This window comes from Momordica charantia, assembly GCF_013281855.1.
Source record: "Momordica charantia cultivar OHB3-1 chromosome 5 unlocalized genomic scaffold, Mcharantia_2.0 BLBB01000005.1, whole genome shotgun sequence".
In the NCBI taxonomy this organism is placed as follows: Eukaryota; Viridiplantae; Streptophyta; class Magnoliopsida; order Cucurbitales; family Cucurbitaceae; genus Momordica; species Momordica charantia.
Window position 1 is genome coordinate 20,607,821 of NW_028275163.1, and position 21,887 is coordinate 20,629,707.

The window sequence follows — 21,887 nt, forward strand, 5'->3', positions numbered from 1 at the left end:
TGGATCGGCTCCTTCATTGAGATTCAATGCAGCTAGAGCTTTTGGAACATCCTCTTATTGGAATGAGTGGTCAAATCTATTCCAACATTCCAGTGCTGTATGGTTTCCTTTGCCACAATTTTGACACATTATTTTCTCAATTTTATGATGTGGGGAGTTAAACAAACCTGAGTCAGCATTTGCTCTTTGAGGAGGTGTGTTTTTCTACGGGCTTGTGTAGTTGATAGACTGAGAAAGAGCTTGTTTCCCTTGTGGAAACCCTCTTCCTCTAGAACAGAAGGTTCTTCCTCTACCTCTGCTCCTTCCCCTGTGAGCATAGAATGCTTGGTTGTGGTCTGGTTGTGATGTGTTTTCTTGTTCAATATCAGCATTGATCATTACCTCATGTGTCTTGAGAGCTAGAATGAATTCGTTGTAGGTTGGGTATGGTGCTTTGGATAGCATTGCTGTCTTGAATCCTTGGTATTTTGTCCCCAAACCTCTAGCTACATGGAATACTTTTGTGAGGTCATCCACTAGTTTCTTCGTAGCTGCAAGTTGATCACATAGAGATTTAATTTTCTTTAAGTATTCATCCAACGAGAGACTTCCCTTTTTCAGACTTAGAATGACTTCATTCAAGTGGATTTCGTTCTCCTTCGTCATAGTGAGGAGTTGTTCTTCTAGTGATTTCCACATTTGATATGCTGATTCTGTTCCTTCAATTGTTGCCAATACTTCCTCGGTTATGATGCCTAGAAGCCATGATGTTAAAAGGCCATCATTATTGAGCCAAGTGTCGTATTGAGGATTTGGAGTAGTTTCTCCATCTTTGTCTGTCAAGAGCTTCTCTGGTTCACTACTTCCTCTAAGATGATGTTCAATCCCAAGACTTCTCACCAAAGGTATAACTTGTGACTTCCACAATAGATAATTGGAGGCACTCAATTTGATGGAGATTAAACTTGAGCATTGGTGGAAGGATTGAATCGAAAGTGTTGTTTCTGATTTAGCCATAGTGAATTGTTGCAGATCGATCAGCAGTACACTCCTTCGAGCAAGCTCTGATACCATAAAAAAATAGATCAAAACTAGATCAGAATTTCTTGAAGCCTTACAATCTGTTTATCACAAACGAGATGGCAAAAGAAAATGTTCTATTATTCAATGGCTTCAACAATGAAAATAAAGAGAAAAATATATTTCCCAAAAATTGCTACTGCTCGAAAGAGAAAAATTATGTAAATATACAGTATGATAGTATACATTCTTGAGCTAAGTAAGGTAAACTTGCAACGGTAAAGAAGAGTAAATATAATACAGCAGAATTGTGATCCTTTCCATATGAGGTTTAAATAAAATATCAAAATATGAGCCTGCCGTATAAGGTAACTAATTAAAGCTGCTGATTGGGAGAAATCACAGATTTTCTATGCAAGGAAGTTTGATTTAATTGTTTATTCTGTTGGTTCTGTGAGGTGGCTGATGATTGAGCATTTGTTGGAGCCTGTGTTGAGAATGTAGCTACTGATGTGGCTTTTATTTTATCCTCCCTTTTATCACAAAATGAATCAAAACTAAATTACAGGAACAAAAATGGTATTTTAACACATTTTTCTTTATAAAGACACCAAGAAATTCAATTTCTTTATTTTAGTGGTAAAAGGCATCGTTATCATTATTTAAAAAAGGAATGAAAAAGTTTGCTTTAAAATGTGAAATACCATGGACATTATATGGGCTCTAAATGCTGCCATTCGTTTGTTAAACCACTTGGTGGGATGATGAGAATAGGGAACAATGAAGGAGGGGAGTTGTACGTACAAAAGACAACTAAGAGAAGCAAGGTCTAATTATTATCGATATTCATAAAATTCCGTCCCATTGATATGATATGGATAAAAAAAAAAGGATCCAGGCTAACATGGACGAGCCCAAAAGAGCCACAATTTATTTTGAGATAGAATGTCAGGAATAATATTGATATGGTATCAAAGTCTAATTAAGAGCCGCTATCTTAAAGAGTCATGATATAACAAGCACAACTTTATAATTTTGTGTTTACTGTAAGTCCATAAATTTTTTAAAATGTCTAATACATTACGAGCTTATTAGACACAAAATTGATAGGTGGAAGACAATTATCTCGAGTGGTAAGAGATGTTTCGGGTGAAACCTAAATAAAACTGTGAATGTTATAACGCCCAAAGCGAGAAAATATCATACCATTGCGGTACTTGGGAATATTGTTGTCCTTAACACTTATTAGACACTTTTAAATTCAAGGTTCCATTAGACATAAAATTAAATGTTTAGAGACCGATTAGATACAAAATTAAAATTTCATAGATTTATTAGACATTTTTTCAAAGTTCAATGACCTACTAGGACATAACTCTGAATGAAAGTTTCAGAACAGATTCAACACAAAATTAAAAGTTCAAGGATATATTAGATACTTTAAAGTTGATAAGGACCCTAAATAAAAGTTGAAAGACTGATTAGATACAAAACTAAAAAGTTGAATGGTGTATTAACCCAACAAATAAAAGTTGAAGGATGGACTAGTAATTAAACCAAAGTTTTAGTTCAAATGATAAAGTACATGTACCATAGACATATATGGGGTTTAAATGCTGCCACTCAGTTGAATCACTATAGATGATGAGAATGGGGACAATGTGGAGAGGAGTTACACAAAGGACAACTAAAACTTGAGAAGAAAGGCCCTAATGATTGAGTGAAAACTGTTGACAAAGAGATGTGACATCATATTGGTGCAAAATAATGTAGAGTTTGAAAAGGCTCACACACCATAATAATATTCATCCTCATCCTCTCATAACTGCCTTGGCCTGCCCTCAGGGGCTGCTGCTTCTTCTGCACAACAAGCAAAAGGGAGAGCTGTCCATCTTTATTTTTTTTCTCTCCCGAGGCGATGTCATATAGCTTAGAGCTTATGCAGGGTGTATCTTTATAATCGGAACTTGTTGTCTGGACTGAGCAACAATATGACCAATGCAAGACTCGAACACAAGACATCATTGGATAAGACCACAAGCAGACTGCAGGTCTTTGCAACGTAACTGCGCCCTACCACAGGGACTATTGCAAGCTGATCAAAATAATTTATTGGAAAACTTGAGATATTAGCTATAGCTCTACAAACTTCTATGAAATGGACAAAATCATCTCTATACCTTCTTGGGATCTCTCTGTGTGCTATATGCTGTGCTTGTTTTTCATTGGTGTTGATTGAGGGGAAGATATTGGTTTCAATTTGTAAGGGTTCTTCTTGGAAAATGTACATATAATATGTTTGTGATTGAAGATTTTCTGTTCATTGATTAACCATTTTTTTATAAAATGTGGGACGTTGTACTTGAATTGAGAAGAGAATTAGTATGAGATGGATTATTGAATATGTACTTGAATTGAGAAGATAATTAGTATGAGATGGATTATTGAATAGGTAAAATAATAAGTGTAAGTGTAAACACCTATTAAGAAAACTTATAATTACTAGATTCCGAGTGCTATTTTGGTATGGGTAAAACGATAATTTCACCTACAACAACTATATATGAATTACTTTGCAAAGGGTAAAATTGTAAATAGTGATCGTAGTTTGTGTGGACATCCCCGGTAACGTAATCTTAAGCATAAGATTTAGATCAGGACTTGAAATTTGATTTTAACACCTAACATTGACATGTTTCACATGATGTCTTAAGAAGTCACCTAACATAGAGTTGTTCTAGGCCAAAACACATGCTTTATTAGTCCTCGAGTACAAGTGTCATAGACCACCAGAAGTCATTAAAAAAATTATACTATGTTGTTATAGATAGTACCTATTAATTTTTTTAAGCTTTCTTTTAATCATATGTGTTGCGTTTCTCTAAATATAATATTAATTAATTCAGGTATTCTTTTGTTTTAGAATCTGTCGGTGTTCATTATTTATGTGCTCAACCGTGATTGATAGTCACTCACTGTCTTCTTCAACCCGATGTCACATCCAAGTATCACATCATATGAAAAGAATGAGGGATTTGAATCATTGTATGAATAAATAGTTCTTTCCTTTGGAGCCATTGTGAATAAGGGGATATTGTATACAATGTGCATGAGATTGGACCTTTAGACATCACCTTGGCTCATCTCGATTGGACCCTTCTAAGTATTTTACCCAATTTACCTTTTGGCATGGCAAACCCCTCGGACTCTCATGGGCTGTGTTGCCATTGTGACCAACTAATTAAAGATTGTGACCCAACTTCCCAACATTTAGAGACGTGGTCAAACACTTGTCATGTTCAACATGAAAGGAGTCGCAAACTAGCTTAAGACTCATTTCACGACGACAATCTTCGTATTTCTAACATCGTGCCACCATAATTAGCTTTGATTATCGACACTCCTAAAAGGAGCCTCTGACCATCGATATTTGTCTTGTAGAGAGCAAGACCATGAGAGTTCAAGAACTCCTTAGGATGATAATGCTTATGTTAACACTTTAGTGCGGATACTCGAAGCCATGTTATTTATTTTGTTAAAATCAAAATAAAAATAGGGAGCAAAAGATTTCAAAGTTGAATAACTAAAATGGAAATTTCAAAAGTTTAGAGACAAAAAATGGAACAAAGTTGAAAAATTAGAAAACAAAATGAACGTTTTGAAAGCTCAATGACCAAATTAACATAATTATGACAATACAAGGACCAAAATTGGGTCGGTATTTAAGCCTAAATATTTGATGTGTGGAATCGACTTAGCAAAGAATAACCAAATTCACATATCTCTTCTTGTTGAACGAGATTTGACGAACTTGCAAAACAAAGAAAGAACGTACTCAGTGTAGTGCTAACCAAACACACTCTATAAGATACCAAGAAAAAGTACATCGAGCAATCTCCAAGTCAGCACCAAGCTAAGTCAGCATCACCTTTGTCTACATCAGCAGCCATGCATGACAGAAACCAAAAGCAGCCCTTAATTGCTGAGATTTTTCCCTTGCCTCGAGTAAGAATCCAGACAGTGGGAAAAATCAAGTTTGAATTGTTGCCTTTACATCTCATAAAGGAGGCTGATTTTTTTCTTTCCTTTTACTCTTTATGAGTAACAATCCATATGGATGATGGCTTAAGGTTTCTATAAAATTGTGTGAAGCAATTACTTTGCAATTGAGATTTAATATTTTCACAGAAATTTGTGTCTTCTTTCAATCCTTTTCAACTTCTATGCTAAGTTAGATTATACTTTTCAGCTGGTAGCGAGAATTAGAATTTTGTAGTGTATCTCATGCATGAGGGTCTTCCCTTCTAAAATAGAGAGAGTTTTTTTAGGTCTATCATGTCTATATCTTTATGGTCTTGTTGATTCTCCGAGCGATTTGTGGAAGACTAATGACATGTGAGATTATCTGCAACGCGCCTGTGATCTATAACAATGTTAGAGCAAAGGCCTCTTCGTCGTGAGCAATGTTTTAAACTTTGATGTCAATTTAAATGTAGAAGTCTCAATTTCATAGAAATATCGATAGATTGTCGGATATTTATGGAAATGTTAAAAAAAATTATAAGAAATATTTAAATTAAAAATAATCATTGCACCATTTTTAAATGAGTTAAAAATGATTAATATTAATATTAGTGATATTTTGTTAATATTTTTCATATTTAATATCATCGATCTTTTTTGTCACACTTTTTAAAATGTCAATTTATCTCAGGTGTCGATGTTGTACCGATTGACATATGTTAAAAACACAATATATATTTTAACAAACCGTAACTAGAAAAGAGAGAGCGGGACAAATGTTTAAGAATGGCTTCCCCAAACACACATAAAAACTAAAAAGTGCATTTAATAAGAGGTGATCAAAATTTCAACAATATATATTGTTGTTTAATACCAAAAAAACTTACTAGAGAAAATCCTAATTCCCCTCAAGAACAAAAAAAAAATTAATTTAATTTGGTTTACATCAACAAATTGCCTTAGCCAAATATGCTCCAAAAAGCCACAAGAATAGCTCCACCATTGGCCACCGAAAAACCCCTATTTTCATGGCATGCAATAAACAAAAACCATTCCAAATTTCCACCACCAAAAAGCTCTCTTTTTTCCAACCATTTTGGCCCAAAAATATCACCAAACAAACCCTATAAAATCCTTACCCCATCTCCCATTTTCTTCAGACCCGCCAAGCAAAAAAAGCTCAATTCGCAAAGGAAGAAGAGATCAGTGCTTTCTTTTAGCTGGTCTCTCTCTTTCTCTGCAAAAACCTTTTGACAAGCTTATTCTTCTCTCATTTCGTTGCCATGGACATGAAGAAGGTCACCTGCGCCGTCCTCGTCGCCGCTGCTGTCGTGAGTGGCGCCATGGCAGCCTCCGCTGTTGAAGGCCCGATCTCGACTCCTGGCTCGGTCTCGGCCCCTGCCCCGTCCACTGGCGAAGCCTCAGCTGCTGCTGCCTTGTCCGTTGTTGGGGCCTTCGTTGGTGCCTCTTTTGCTTCACTCTTTGCCTACTGCTTGTAAGAAGTGAAGAGAAAAAATAGGAGGGCCAGGAGAGGAATAAAGGGAATAATTTATGTAAGGTTTGGAAGAGAGACTTGTCAAGAGTGGAGTGGTGGTGTGTGGTTTCGAGCAAAAACTATGTTTACTTTGTTTGATGTTTAATGAGAAAACTTGATCTTGATCTTCTTGAACTATATTTTCACTCTTTTGTCTTTGTTGCAATTTGCTCGTTAATTATGTATATATGGCCATCTTACCACGTTTCTGGGAGAGAGTTGCCTTGCCCTAGGTATTCTCTACCAACCCATTTATGTCGATTTTGGCTACAGGTCAGGTACCCTTTTGTCATTGGGAGTATAGGGTGTGCCTTGTGCTCGAACATTAGCTCGATGTATTGTTTTCTTCCCTTTCTTACCTAGAAAAAGCAAGTGCACCTTTCATCTTTAAACCGATAACCATCTTTCAGCAACCTCTAGTCTCCTTCGTCCCTCGGTCAAACCCAATAATTTATTACTTTTTTGTGGATTTCTAAATTATATATGGCCATTCTAGTGGTAAAGGAAGATAAGAGAGAGGGAGGGAAGATAAGAGAGAGGGAGGGCAGTATTCCGAATCTATGTCGGAATGGCCAGTGCATAGCGTCGGGGACGGTGGATCAGTTAGGACCGCAGCCCTTTTAAGCTTTTAAGTAAGGGGGCTCTGACACTATAATAGCCCTATCGAATCATACCAAAAAGGGCATGAGCAGTGGACTTTTTTATAGATGTTGAAGAGTCTCAGAAGAGTCAGCATCTATAGCGGGTCGAACTCACAACTTTGATCAAATTTATTAAAATTTCTCTAACTTAGTTAATAAAATGTATTCTCACGCGAAATTATTATTTTTAAATGATTTAAAACCTTGAATGGTAGTTAGAATTTAATTGGAATTGAAAATTTAAGTAAAAAAATTAAAAAATGACTCAAACATTAAGCTATAAAATGAATACAAGACCATTAAACTTGAATGCTTAAATCAGAGGGAGAAACAAAGTTCAATACACCTGAAGGCTGAAAATGCCATGGAAGACCTCCCGCTTGTACTCTAATGGCAAACAAATATTCTTCTCTTCCGTCTCTCATTACTCATTTACCCGCCAACTTTCACTTTCCTCATCACCCAACTTGAAAACTCTCTGTTCCAATGGCGAATTTAAGGAAGCGTTGCTGCAAATGGCCATTTTAGGCGCGGAAATGAAGTTTGAAGGTTACGATACAATCTTGAACGAGTGCGTTAGCCAAAGGGCCACTAGAGAAGGCCAGAGAGTCCATGCCCACATGATTAAAACCTGTTATCTGCCTCCCGTTTACCTCAGAACGAGGTTGCTTGTGCTGTACAATAAGTGCGGGTGTTTAGGTGAAGCACGGAAGGTGTTTGATGAAATGCCTCAGAGGAATGTGGTCTCGTGGACGGCCATGATTTCGGCTTATTCGCAGAGGGGTTTTGCCTCCGAAGCCTTGAATCTGTTTGTAGGAATGATAAGATCAGGTACTCTTGTTTTTTTTTTGTTCTTCTAACTGAAATGTATAATCTGGTTTTCTTTCTTTAGAATTGGCATTTTATACTCCTTGTTTTGTGGATTGATAGACTTTGCACAGATATTAGCTGTTACTCTAGGGCCCCAAAAGGATAGAACCCCTCATCTTGAATTTTAATGACAGAAAAGACTGTTGTTACTGAAAAATAATTTGTTAGTAATATTATTAGGATGAATATTGTAGATATTATTAAAATATTAGGGCATGTTAGTCATTAGACAAAGAGAGTTGGTTAGCAATAGCAGTTGTCTCATGAAGTTAGTCAAGATGTGCGTGAGTTTGATTGGAAACAGTTTGCTGAGAGTCTAGGCCTCTCGAAGGGCTTGGAGGATTGTAATTGACTTCTTTATATGTATATCGATACTGTTTTATGTTAATTTCCTTTCCAATTTCTGGTTCCTATCATAATTATGAATTTCACACTTATTGGTCATATATATTATTTGTTCTTCAGAAGGAAATCAATTTAATTATGTCATTCTTAAGTGAAGTGATAAATAAATGGTCACATATTTGATTAAGTGATAATGTTGTATTAAATCATGTTAATATATTGATGATAAAATGGCATTTTTGCAGGTACAGAACCGAATGAGTTCACTTTTGCTACCATACTTACTTCATGCATAGGTAGTTTGGGATATGAAATTGGTAGACAAGTTCATTCCATTGCCATAAAAAGAAATTATGAATCCCACATGTTTGTTGGAAGTTCACTTCTTGACATGTATGCTAAATCTGGTAGAATCCATGAAGCACATGGAGTTTTTCGATACTTGCCTGAACGAGATGTTGTTGTGTGTACTGCTATCATCTCTGGCTATGCCCAAATGGGTCTTGATGAAGAAGCATTGGGGCTATTCCGTCAGTTGCAAAGCGAGGGCATGAAGTCGAATTATGTAACTTATGCTAGCATCTTAACTGCTCTGTCTGGACTTGCTGCACTAAACCATGGAAAGCAAGTCCACAACCATGTTCTTCGGTTGGGACAATCTTCTTATGTGGTTCTTCTAAACTCTCTCATCGATATGTACTCAAAATGTGGGAATGTCTGTTATGCCAGGAGGATTTTTGATAGCATGCCAGAGAGAACTTGTATATCATGGAATGCGATGCTTGTCGGGTATAGTAAACATGGAATGGGGAACGATGTGCTGGAACTTTTTAAATTGATGAGAGAAGAAAACAAAGTCAAACCTGATAGCATCACATTTTTGGCGGTTTTATCTGGTTGCAGCCATGGAAAATTGGAAGATAGGGGGCTTGAAATATTTTATAACATGGCAGATGGAGTGGATGGAGTTGAACCAGATATTGGGCATTATGGTTGTGTTGTTGATTTACTAGGGCGTGCTGGCAGAGTTAAAGAGGCATTTGATTTTATAAAAAAGATGCCTTTTGTGCCAACCGCTGCTATTTGGGGTTCACTATTAGGTTCATGTCGGGTCCACTTGAATGTCGACATCGGCATAATTGTGGGTCAGCAGCTTCTAGAAATCGAGCCCGAAAATGCGGGGAACTATGTTATTCTCTCAAATCTATATGCTTCTGCAGGAAGATGGGAAGATATGAGAAATATTAGAGACTCGATGCAAGAGAAAGCTGTGATAAAAGAGCCTGGTCGCAGTTGGGTAGAGCTTGATCAAGTTGTGCATACTTTCCATGCAAGTGATCACACTCATCCAAGACGAGAGGAGGTGGCAAAGAAGGTGAAGGAATTGTCTATTAAATTCAAGGAAGACGGTTATGTTCCTGACTTGAGTTGTGTTTTGTACGATGTGGATGATGAGCAGAAGGAGAAGGTACTTCTAGGCCATAGTGAAAAGCTAGCTTTAGCATTCGGGTTGATTGCTACTCCTGACAGAGCTACGATCCGTGTCATAAAAAACCTCCGAGTTTGCGTCGATTGCCATAGTTTTGCCAAATTTGTCTCAAAGCTTTATGCCAGGACAGTTATCCTTAGGGACAAAAACCGGTTTCATAATATAGTTGGGGGAGTATGTTCTTGTGGAGATTACTGGTAAGCTCTGAAGCTACATATGGTATTGAGTTCTCTGTTACCATTAAGATTGCAATTAAGTTGCAGTCTACAAGTTTTTGATACATGAACTGAAGTATCAAACAACAGTTCAAGAATCAACATTTAATTCTTGGTCTGGAATATTGTGGTGTTGTGGGAAGATATGGAAACTGAAAATCTTTGGACGCGAGAATCCCAATAACCAGATTCTTCTGAACGTATTAAGAATGGCAATGTTTCTCTTCGGATTGAAAACCGAAATAAGTTGGTTATCTGCTGGAAAAATAATCATCCAATAGCTCGAGATTAAGGCGTATACGTTGAGGAAATGGATACTAGTAGATGGACAGAACGTGTATAATGCTGATGGAAACTATTCAGGTATGTTAAGTAACAGCCTATGGAAGTCGTTACATTATAAAGCAAAGTTTTCATTATCATTTTAGTTCCTATCATTTATGCTCGATTTCAATTTGATCCCTATAGTCTAAATTTGTTAGTAGATGTTAACAAGTATCTTATGCATCTGTTGTCTTTAGACGTCAGTTCATTGTCTCTCTCTGCCATATTCAAACGAGGTAGAAACTAGAAAGACAGTTGGGGATTCATCCCATAAATTTGATATCTTGTGTGTTAGTGAAAATAACAACTATGGTGTTTGGGGATTTCTCCCATGAATGTTTAAATTTTTTACGACTTTGTGCTCGACAGATGAAGTAGTGGATTGAGAATTAAGCTCGCATGAATTACAAATGCTTTCGCGCATGAGTTTTTGGTATGTTTTAAACTCACATCCTGCATTTTATATGAATAGTTAGTACATTCTTTGTTCAGATATTCTGTGCATATTTCGCCATGAGATTCTTGATCCATCCATTGTTGTTCAAGGTGGACCTGTGATGTTTTAGGATAACCAAGAATGCCAGGACTTTTGCTAATTTTCAGGGAGGCTCTGCTTCATCCAAGACCAGCTTCAAGAGGCTTCAATAATTTTAAGGTGGTGGTAGTTGAGAAGCCTAGAGCCTGTTTGGTAACCTCCTCGTTTGTTTGTTTTTTTGCTTGTCGACCTCCTCGTTTTTTGTTTTTTGCTTGTCGTTTTCAATTATTTAAAGTGTTTGGTAACTATTTTAGAAAAAAGTTTCTAAAATTGTCCAGAAAATTTGAAAAAAAAAAAAAAAGAAAAAAGTTACCGGATGCAATTTTTATATTATTATCATCCAACTCAAATGATGGATTAGATTTTACTAATTTTATGAAGAATATGATATTGTGATAAATGGCTGCAGTATATTTTTCATTGTTCATGCTCTTTACATGATAGAATCATGTCTTATATCTTCAACTTTATTGAAGTTATAAGGTTTAATTATAAGGATGTCATGAATTGAGGGGTTCCAGGTTGATTGGTAACATTCTCATTTTTTGTTTTCAACTTTTAGAAATATAAGCGTATGTTATTCATGTTTTTTGTTTTTATCATTTTTAAGAAATGTTTTCAAAATTGTTTATGAAGACACCCATATTATTAAAAGTGTAATTTTTCATGAAACAGTCATCCATTTAATAAATTATTTTTTAAAAAATTATTAACTAATTTCAATACGGTTGTTATTATAAGAGTAAATGTTACTTATAAAATGCTCCCTATAATATTTTGGTTAAATTATATAAAACATCCTTGAACTTTAGGATAAGTTTTAATTATATTTTTAATCTTTACCCTCAATATTTAAACTTGTTTAAAAAAAGATCCATATGTCAACCTTTTTATTAAAATAATGGAAATGTGATGAGACAGTAATTTAGGTGTTGACTTGTAGAACAAAAGTACTTATGAACATAGGTAAATTCAATTATACTTGAGTTTTTGGTTAAGTTTCAATTATATACCTAGAAGTATCAGTTTAACTCTAACTTTCAAAATTGTTCAAAATAATTTTTTCGAAAACTTTCATGCTAATATGAATATGAAAATCTAACGTGGTGGTGAGTTGTAAAAAGTTGAAGAAATGATTTAAGGACGAAGGGAAAAATCAAGGCTTCCCTTTTGACAATCAACAAAAATTATGGTTAATTAAGAAACTCAAGACAATCGAATTTAAGGACTGTGAGTCGCTTAATAATTAAATTTCTTATCTCGGAAGACGTTTTTTTTTCTTATCCTAGTTTGACCCCTGCTTTCCACATACCTTACTCTTCCACAATTTTTCTCTTAGGAACAAATTCCCCTCCCAAAGCTCTCTCAAACTACTCCCCCAATCTACTTTCCTCCTTAATCCCCACCATTTTGAATGTGACTAGAACCGTTTGACTATCATTTGATTACACATGTAACTTCCATTTTATAACTCACCACCACGTCATATTTACGGGAAAGTTAGTGGAATGTTTGTTTTGAAACAACTTTAAAGATTAAAAGTTAAGAGAAACACTTGAACATAGAGGCACAAAACTTATCCCAAAGTTTAGGCACAACTTAAACTACTTATATCAACGTGTTTCTCACTTTTTGCCACTCCCTATTCTGTCATGTTTTTTGTTTTCATTTAAACGGAAAAGTTGACAAAATGGTATTTTTAAAATAACTTTAAAGGTTGATGGTAGAAGTGTAACTTTTGAAACAATACGAGTATAATTGAAACCAACCCCGACTTCTAAGGGTATTTTATATATTGAACCCAATATTTTAAGAATGTTAATATCATTTTCTTTTTTTAAATCATCCACCACTTAAATATTAGATTATCCATCAACAGTTCCATATAATAGTAAATTGAGAGTTTGGTATGGACAATCAATATAAAATAACCAATTTAACTGTAAATACTAATAATAAAATTTATAAAAAAAATGTAAAATATCTATTTATTTATTTTATGCAGAAAATACTTATTCACTAATTGATTTTCTAAAATATCTATTTCCCACACCATATTTGTCGTATAAAATTACTAAAATATAAAGGAAAAAAATCAACATTTTATTCCCAATAGGCCAAATATATAGTTTAGGGGTCCCACCAAAGGTCCATCAGACGATCAGGCATGATCGGAATCAAACGAACGGTCGAGATCAATTACAAGGATAGATTGACACTAGCACGGTTGTAGAGAATCTTTACGCGGGAAAAGGGCGAAGCTAAATCCGCATGGCGGGAAAAAAGGGGGGAAAATATACGAGCACAGAAGAAGAGAGTTGCGGCGACTGAATCAAAAGTTCGATCGAGCAAACGACCGTTTTCTTGTTCATCGGATCATATAATTTCTCAGATTTTGCGATTCTTTGTTAGCTTCTCGTCCAATTCCTATGGCGAAGAAGAAGAAATCTAGGGTTGCGATGGAAGAGGAGGAGGAGGAAGAGCGAGTTGAGACTCCGACTCAATCTTCCATGAACCAGAACAGCCTTTACGAGGTACTCTGTGTGTTATTGCTTTTATGGAAGTTCCCGTCGTTTCTATATTTGTCGCTTGATAGACCATTTTGTCCTGAGATTTGTTTGCCCTAGAAATGGAGTGGCCGTTTCGTTTTTTGTTTTTCGCTTGGATTTATCTAGCTTTGTTGTTTGCGACTTGCGTTTTTGTGCTATCGTGGTGGATGTTCTTGTGTTGTGCTGTGTGACTCTTGCTCGTGTTGTTGGCGTTTAATATATAGATTATATGGAGGACATGGCTGTTAAAGCTTAAATTTCTAGCGGTTCTTCAAATTTGGTGGCAATTGGTTAATTTTGTGACAAGGATAAAGATAATCGGATCACTTGGTGTTCTTTAAATGAAAAACTAGTGAATTTAGAGGCTCGCTAGAGAAAGACATGGAGGAAAAGAAAGAAGAGTACTTTGATCACCTGTTCATTGTCGTAAGAAATTGATTCTTTTTCTGATTTTTTTTTAAATTATCTTGTTCTGCAATACATTAGCACTCTAGTTTGGTGAAAGGGAGGGAATTTAGTTGCCCAGATCAAAGAAACTGTAGTGGATCCCAGGTTTCTGTTATGCACGATGTGCTGATAACTTTTCTGGAATGTGAAATAAGAATATTTCTTACATAATTTCAGCTGTTTTCTTTTTCTTTTTCCTTTTACTGATACTTGTTGTTAGAAGTTAGAACACTGGGTTCTCGAATGCTAACTTTCACATGTGCTTTCTACTTTAATAACTAATTGCAATTGTTTTATTATTCTGAACCTGTGAAGTTATCAGTTATCAGCACTTGTACTTCACTTTCTATTTTGGTTTATGATAATGCTTGTAGGTTCTTGGAGTGGAGAGGACAGCTTCTCAGCAGGAAATAAAGAAGGCATACTATAAGTTGGCACTTCGCCTGCATCCTGATAAGAACCCTGGAGATGAGGTGAATGCTAATTTCAACATGTGAAAATTTAGTTCGCTTCAGTTTAATTTAATTTAACTTTTGTTGAGTTTATTTTTTATTATCTGTCATATAGTGTTTACCTGTTACTTATCTCCCTTTAGGAAGCAAAAGAGAAATTTCAGCAGTTGCAGAAGGTTATGTCTATTCTTGGGGATGAGGAGAAGCGAGCAGTTTATGATCAAACTGGCTGTATTGATGATGCTGTAAGAACTTCTACTCTTTGGACTTCAATAATGAGAATACTATTACATTGGATTCTCTCCAACCTTAGTCTCTACATGGACATTTGTATTCTAATATTAAGGACAAGGATTTGAATGGTACATTGATATGCAAGTTTGCTAGCTTTCATGCACATTTGCGGGGCAGTTTAGTCCATTTGTAAGACACTTCAGAGCTTACAATTAATAATCAACTTTTATATGTGTATACTGTTTGTGAAAGAATTGTATAGTTTTAGACTGAATGTGAAGTATGACTGACATTGTGATAAAAGTGAATAGTTTTATCATGTAATAACATCTGGAGGAGAAAATCTTATCTGTCCTTGTGGATTCTTATCTTCAGGACCTTGCAGGGGAAGTTGTTCAGAATCTTCATGAGTTTTTCAGAACCATGTACAAAAAGGTTTCACCATATAGAAATGTCAACACCTTCGTTAATCTCATTGAGATTAGTTAGTTTGTAATGATATATGGTTAATTGCAGGTCACTGAAGCTGATATAGAAGAATTTGAAGCAAATTATAGAGGGTCTGACTCCGAGAAGAAAGATTTGTTTGATTTATTCAAGAAATTCAAGGGAAATATGAACAGGTAATGAGACTGTCGACAAAGTCCTGTTTTTCTACACTTGCGGAGTTTCCTTTTTAAATTTCTTCTGTCACAGACTGTTCTGTTCAATGCTTTGTTCGGATCCCAAGCTCGATTCACACCGCTTCAAGGATATACTAGATGAGGCAATATCTGCTGGTAGACATTCTTTCATCTTGCTTTTGTATTGGTATTGGTAGCTTGCTAGAGGAGTACAATACTTGGCTCCATTTTTTGCACTAATGAAACTCTAATTGCACCTGTCTTTTTTTAGTACAACATTAAGTTTAATGGAAGTTAACGTTTAATTATGTTGCCACTTAATTTGTATGAGTATCATATCCATGCTGCTTCAAGGTTGCTACCTCATTCAGGATTCGGATTCGGATTCGGATTTGGATTCGGATTCGGATTCAATCTACCCTCTGATATTGGCAACTACCTATCACAGTGCTAATCTTTAACTTTTCTTCCGTTTATTAGGAGAACTAAAAGCAACAAAGGCCTACAATAAATGGGCGAAGAAAATATCCGAAACGAAGCCACCAACAAGTCCTTTGAGGAAGAGGGTGAAGTAAGTTCTCGCTGCACGTTTGTTTAGTTTGTTACTTTCTTTGACTTTGATGATGATACTTCAATTTTTATATCAGCCAAATATTGTCTTGTACCAAAGCTTACCTAGTGCTTTGGTTTGTAAACAGATCTAATAAAGAGTCGGAAACAGATCTCTATGCAATCATATCTCAGAGACGGAATGAGAGGAAAGAACGATTCGATTCCATGTTCTCGTCTTTGGTATCCAAATATGGTGGAGGTGATGCTTCAGAACCGACCGAGGAAGAATTTGAGGCTGCCCAGAAGAAGCTGGAGAGCCGAAACTCATCCAAGAAATCCAAGAGGAAGTAAGCTCTCATCTCTGATGAAAATATGCTTGATCAATTGTTTGATTCTGTACAAACGATTTGGCTGTCTTGTCGAATGATCGCAGAATGTAGTGACAATTGTTTTCTGTGATGAAGGTATTTATTTTCCACTTTCTGAATGTACATTTTTCACTGTTAACCTTACCACCACTAGTTGAGTTCAGTCGACCGTCGTATAGAACAGATCATGTTCAAGTAAGCATATCATCATAGTATGAATATACCGCCCCAACGCACGTCACACTTTGATCGATAATCTAATATCCTAATCACTGATACCTATTACGTTCTAGCGATGATCTAATATCCTAATCTTAGCATCTCATATCTATTACGTATCAATAAAGATATCATCTCATCTCAACCTACAATGAGAAGTAGAATCACTCGTAACTTTACAAAAGTTTTTCAACTCAAGACTTTTGGTCTAACATAACTAAGCACTAGATGTTTAGTAGGCTCAGTTCGACAAGAACATCTTGCAACAATTTTATTACAAGTGCTCTTTGAATACCCTTATTGAATAAGGTATTGTTGTCTTGATGTCAATAGAAATGTATGATGTTTCAATTTTATAAAAATATCGATAAAAATGTTGATAAAATGACGATGTTAATGGACGTTTTCCAAAAATCGTAAAAATAAAAAATTCATAAAAACAATTTAAATTAATTATTTCACTCTTTTTACATTAAGCTAAAAATTACAATGGTTAAATATTATGTTCACATTAGTGGTTTTTTCTTACTTTTTTTTTTATATATTCAGTCGATTTTTTTACAATACTATGAAAATGTTGACATGTTGATAGAAATTTAATATCTCTTCAATTGGCATTAGCGTGCACCTAATTGGTCCACTCAAATCTACATCGTCTCCAATGGTCCGCCTATAGTCCAAAGTCAATATTTGATCTGTATGATGAAATAAAATCTCTTAAATTACCTTTTGAATTATTATTATTATTATTTTGTCTACATACCATTAAAAACAATCAATTGTAGCCTAATTGAAGTATTCAAAAAATATATATATATATTATAGCCTAATTGAACAATAATTTTAGTATTATTTACTCGTTCAAAATGATTTCTATTCATTTCTATAATTTTGTTGGAATCTTTCATCAACATTACCATTTCCATCACAAAATTGAATTCTAACATTTAAATCTTACATTTAATAAAGTTTTGTTCTTTTCTGGTCACTCGTGGAGAGAGTAATAATAATTTTGCAACAGATGAAAATTGAAACTTTTATTGCAAAATAATCAAGTCTTCACAAAGAAAGAAGGAAAAAATATATATACACAACTTTTTAGGATTCAAAATTCAAGTAATCCACAAAACCCTCATTCTGTGGAATAAGTCAATAAACCTGAGTGAAAGTTAAAGAAAGAGATATTATTCACCGTTGAGGGTCTGAAATCCAAAGGATTGTTCCATTTTAATGATCTATCATCAGACCATTTCATATCAACATTTTCAAACTCCAATCCCTCAATGTGCTCCATTGTCATCCCAGCCATCCCATGTTTCACAAACCCTTGGCATCCTGGCCTGTAGTCTGCCAAACCACCACCATATTCCGTCCATCTTTTGAACGCCAGGCTCACGTTGCTGAATCGCAGATTACTCACAACCCCGGATCTCGAACCCGATAAGAAAACCCCGTTCTCGGCCACTGCTGTGATGTTTATGAACTGTATGTTTGAGATTGTACCCTCTTTCGAGCCTGGATCTCTCGGGCAAGTTGTGACGTATATTGGTTCGGCTCTTCCCCACCATGAAGGATCATAGTATCTTGTAGTGATGTTGATGTTTGAGAATGTAATGTCATTTGCACTTCCTGTGGAAGAGAAGAATGAAGTAAATTTTCATTATTCTTCTGAAAGATGAACAAAATGGCTGCAACGAATCTTCTCTTGTTTTTTTCAGGTTGAATTTGCACATTGAAGTTAAAAGAAAACATGTGTAAGCCAACAATTAGTTACGGTTAACATGAATTATACTACAACTCGGGAATGTTTGACTCAGGTTTTAAGTAAGTTTACATACGATTTTGGTCACGTACTTTGATTTTGGTTCATTTTGGTCACTTTTAAAAGTTCAAGTACCAAAATGGACATTCTAAAACTACATGGACACAAAATAAACCAAAGCCAAAAATACACAAACTACAATAGTATTTAAAGCTTTTTAAGTATTGTGAAGCTTGTGGTTGAAAAGCCTAAATGTGTATTTGAATTGTGCATATTTATATAAACTTAAGTTGTGAATCTGTATTATGTCTGTGCATTTATGATTTTACAGAACTTATTATGTAATATGGAAGTGAGTTTTATAAGTTTAGATTATTGTAACCAGATTAATGTAGCTTATGGGATTAACAAATCCATAACTTAGGATACGCCCACCTACCAGATAGATTTCACTTCATAATCTAAACTTCCCAAACCTAACCCATGAGCTAAACATAACATTAAAGTCCAAAAGAAAAAAAAAAATTGATAACAAAATACCAAAAAAATTAGATACCATCTCTATCCCATTCAGCTAAACTGTTGTAAATAGCAAACAGAACATACACTAACAGAATTCAGCATGTTCTTGAACTTTTTTCAGTCTCTGATAAGTTGAGGCATTTTCATTATCAGGCAAACTTCCATAAATCAAGATGGAAAAAGGAAAAAAAGAAAAAAAGAAAAATCCCACAAACTTATCAATGACCAACTACTAAAGCTACTGCACATAAAAACAATTCACCAGTTGTCGAAATTACAGATATCGTCGAAGATATTTGTAGTGTAGATATCATTTTCAAAAACATCTTCCTACTTTCGTTTTCGAACTCACTTCTAAGAATTCAAAATCTTATTCTAAAAAGCAGAAGGCTCAAAACATCTGAAGTTTCTTCAATACAACCAAAAAAGGAAGCAAGAAGCTACCTCCATCGCGCAGCTGGAACCCGAGACCTCGATGAGAATCGACAATGGTGATATTGTCGAAGAGCATGTGGGTGAAGTTGAACCAACTCGCACTGCCAAGCTTAATGGCAGAGGATTTAGTTCTTATCCAGCAATTTGTGGCTGTTAAGTTGAAGACAGGGCCATTAGATGTCTTGGGGCAGATTGCATCATCCCCAGTGTCAATTCTGCATCTTGTGATGAAGGTATTATTGGAGTCCTCAATATCAATCCCATCATTGTTGGGTGAATCGAAGTCTCCATAAATGGAAACATCTTCAATGATTGTGTTTTCACATCCAACAAGATGCAAGCTGCATTGGTAAACTCAATCTAATGAAAAAGAAAACAACATTTGAACTTTTAAGATCCTGTTCGATAACCATTTTGTTTTTAAAGATTATACTTGTTTACGTACAATTTCATTAGTATGTTTTTCACCTCTCTTAGAAACACATTTGAATTCTTAGTCAAATTTCAAGAAAAAAACTGCTCTTTTTTTAGTTTTATTCCTAGATTTTGAAAAATGTCTTTAAAAATTATATAACATAACAAAGAAACATAGAGCCTAAAGGTGAAAGGAGGAGTGTAAGTTCAACTTTTAAAATAGAAAATAAAAAACGAAATGGTCCTAAAATAGGGCTTAAAATGTTACACTTAGAGCTTAAACTGATACTTACTATGAATTTATTAGTCTTATGAACGACCTAAAAATTCATAAAAGCTTATGAATTTAAACTATATATAAACTTTGACGAGTCATAAGCTCACAAATCAAGTGCATGTTGCACAAATTCAAATTTCTAAAACTTCATTTCATGTAGATTACACAAAATTGAGAGTCTCAATCCTAGACTTTATAAATTTGAGCATGATTCAATTTATTAAAATTTTAATAACCTCTCTTTTGTAGATGGTAGGTTAAAATAACACCATTGTTTGAATTGAAATATTTAAGAAACAAATGCCAATGCAAGATCATTGATAACAAAACTAAATCTAAACACTTCATAAACGCTTCCTAAATTTTAGCTAACTTTCAAAAAGAGAAATTTGGGCCAACAATTGTAAGCTAAAATTTGGGTTATTTCATCAATTATGTACTTCAAAGATCAAAACTATATGCATGTTCTTCCAATCTAATGAACTCATTGATTTCTAAAAAGAATGAATAAAAAAAAATTAAATGCAAAAATTATGAGAGAGAGAGAGAATCGCACCACCAGTGAGCAGGCTGATTCAAGGTGACATTGGAAACCCTAACATTCTTGGAGGCGATGAAGCCGACGAGATCCGGCCGGCACTCGTCGCCATAGCAGGCGCCCGTCTGATTCCAGCTCACCATCACGTTCTTCCTCTTGTCGAACTTCTCCACAAACTTCAGCCCCTGCCCGTCCACCGCGCCTCCGCCGCCGATCCCGACGTCGCTCGCGTTCTCCGCCACCACCGCGTACCACCTCGACGACTCCGCCGGATAGTCCTCGATCCTCGTCCCGGCGAGCACGGTGGCGCCAGGCTGAATGTCCAGCACCACGCCCGATCTCAGCCAGATCGTGGCGGTCAGGTAGGTTCCGGGAGGGAATGTGACGTAGCAGCGGGAGGGGGAGGGGCACCTGTCGATGGCCGACTGGATTGCGGCCGTGTCGTAGTGGACGCCGTCGCCAATGGCTCCGAAGTCGGCGACGGAGAAGTAGGTCGATCCGCCAGGAAGTTGAAGTGGGATTGGGCGGAGGGATTGGACTGGAAGAACGATGAGAAGGAAGAAGAGCAGAATCGCCATTGGGAGTTGAATCATCTGAGCTTTTTTCTTCTTCCCTTTTGTCGCCTGTGGAATCATTTGATAGAAATTTATCAATAATTGCAATTCTATTTTTTTTTTTTTTTGGATTAAATAAACTTGTAATTGTGTCCATCTCCATATCCATATGTTCCTTTGTTTGTGGATAAACAATAGTTTTGTTTCTTTTTGTATTTCAATAGTTCTTTTTAATTGTTTTTTTATAGAACATCTCTGCAACTTCTTCCCCTTTAATTAGATAGATTCATATATGAAAGAGATTGACGATAAAAATTAGAAATTTAAAGAGTAGTCATGGCGTGGTATATGATTCGGGAAAGATGTTTTAGTTAGAGATGCGGAGGGAGAGAGTAGAGAATTTTTCAAGGGAAGAATGGTCTATCCCATGAACTTCAATTACCAAGTTTTGTTCTAGACATCGGTTGAGCCTTTAGATGTTTAACCTACCCGAAACCCCACCTCTTGAAATGAACTCCCATCAACTCATTGAGTGTTTTTTAAGTTCGACAATATGTGACGATAGAAATTCAAACCTTCTACCTTTTAATCGAGAATGATCTTAGGCTAATCTTGTGTTTCCAGCTTTAGCATCCAAATAAATATTCATCCAAAAAATAGAACATGCATCATGATACTACAATCCTGACCTTCATTTTGCCAATCAAAGATCAATATAACAAAGTCTTTACAAGCTTGTACATTCTGGGTTCATCTCGAGGAAGACTCTTACTTTGTTCGATCAATATAGGTCGCCTTCAAAACCTATAACAATATTCAACGACGATTTCTTACACACAAATACTAATCATTATTAAGCTAAGCAACTCGAGGTCACAGAGGTCAACTGTATAGCCATCATCAGTGTCGTCATAGCGTTTGGTTTTGCTGTGATGAGTTCTTTGTATTTTGCGTTTGCATATCTCA

The 21,887-nt window shown here is 35.6% G+C and overlaps 3 protein-coding genes across 9 annotated transcripts; 2 read left to right on the forward strand and 1 right to left on the reverse strand.

Moving 5' to 3' along the window:
- Positions 1-7,490: 7,490 nt before the first annotated feature.
- On the forward strand, positions 7,491-11,451 carry LOC111021523 (Pentatricopeptide repeat (PPR) superfamily protein). 7 transcript variants are annotated; one of them, XM_022298519.2, is made up of 4 exons: positions 7,492-8,028; positions 8,658-10,479; positions 10,810-10,873; positions 10,987-11,449. In XM_022298519.2, exons 1-2 carry the CDS (start codon positions 7,557-7,559, stop codon positions 10,100-10,102), a joined length of 1,917 nt encoding a protein of 638 aa, XP_022154211.1. In that variant the 5' UTR covers positions 7,492-7,556; the 3' UTR covers positions 10,103-10,479; positions 10,810-10,873; positions 10,987-11,449. The 7 variants fall into 7 exon arrangements, with proteins under 7 accessions (XP_087980321.1, XP_022154211.1, XP_022154212.1 ...); XM_022298520.2 differs by having other exon boundaries at positions 11,044-11,449; XM_088124195.1 differs by lacking the exon at positions 10,810-10,873 and having other exon boundaries at positions 7,491-8,028; positions 8,664-10,479; positions 10,987-11,451.
- A 1,759-nt stretch (positions 11,452-13,210) lies between these two features.
- On the forward strand, positions 13,211-16,310 carry LOC111021522 (Chaperone DnaJ-domain superfamily protein). Its single transcript, XM_022298516.2, has 8 exons — positions 13,211-13,509; positions 14,346-14,444; positions 14,567-14,668; positions 15,033-15,092; positions 15,174-15,280; positions 15,354-15,436; positions 15,761-15,851; positions 15,979-16,310. Exons 1-8 carry the CDS (start codon positions 13,405-13,407, stop codon positions 16,181-16,183), a joined length of 852 nt encoding a protein of 283 aa, XP_022154208.1. The 5' UTR covers positions 13,211-13,404; the 3' UTR covers positions 16,184-16,310.
- Positions 16,311-17,426: 1,116 nt separating this feature from the next.
- On the reverse strand, positions 17,427-21,297 carry LOC111021573 (Pectin lyase-like superfamily protein). The gene is made up of 3 exons (XM_022298591.2): positions 20,386-21,297; positions 19,148-19,479; positions 17,427-18,048 (listed from the first exon to the last, which is right to left on the reverse strand). Exons 1-3 carry the CDS (start codon positions 21,000-21,002, stop codon positions 17,552-17,554), a joined length of 1,446 nt encoding a protein of 481 aa, XP_022154283.1. The 5' UTR covers positions 21,003-21,297; the 3' UTR covers positions 17,427-17,551.
- Between the last annotated feature and the right edge of the window lie 590 nt (positions 21,298-21,887).

What these genes read in the sequence shown, in the direction of transcription:
- LOC111021573 (XM_022298591.2), bottom strand. Translation starts at nt 21,002, where the DNA reads ATGATTCCACAGGCGACAAAAGGGAAGAAGAAAAAAGCTCAGATGATT. An exon ending in AATCAGCCTGCTCACTGGTG is followed by an intron (nt 19,480 to 20,385) that starts GTGCGATTCTCT and finishes TTACCAATGCAG; the next exon opens with CTTGCATCTTGTTGGATGTG. An exon ending in GTTCCAGCTGCGCGATGGAG is followed by an intron (nt 18,049 to 19,147) that starts GTAGCTTCTTGC and finishes TCTCTTCCACAG; the next exon opens with GAAGTGCAAATGACATTACA.
- LOC111021523 (XM_022298519.2), top strand. Translation starts at nt 7,557, where the DNA reads ATGCCATGGAAGACCTCCCGCTTGTACTCTAATGGCAAACAAATATTC. An exon ending in TGTAGGAATGATAAGATCAG is followed by an intron (nt 8,029 to 8,657) that starts GTACTCTTGTTT and finishes GCATTTTTGCAG; the next exon opens with GTACAGAACCGAATGAGTTC.
- LOC111021522 (XM_022298516.2), top strand. Translation starts at nt 13,405, where the DNA reads ATGGCGAAGAAGAAGAAATCTAGGGTTGCGATGGAAGAGGAGGAGGAG. An exon ending in ACCAGAACAGCCTTTACGAG is followed by an intron (nt 13,510 to 14,345) that starts GTACTCTGTGTG and finishes TAATGCTTGTAG; the next exon opens with GTTCTTGGAGTGGAGAGGAC. An exon ending in CCTTTGAGGAAGAGGGTGAA is followed by an intron (nt 15,852 to 15,978) that starts GTAAGTTCTCGC and finishes GTTTGTAAACAG; the next exon opens with ATCTAATAAAGAGTCGGAAA.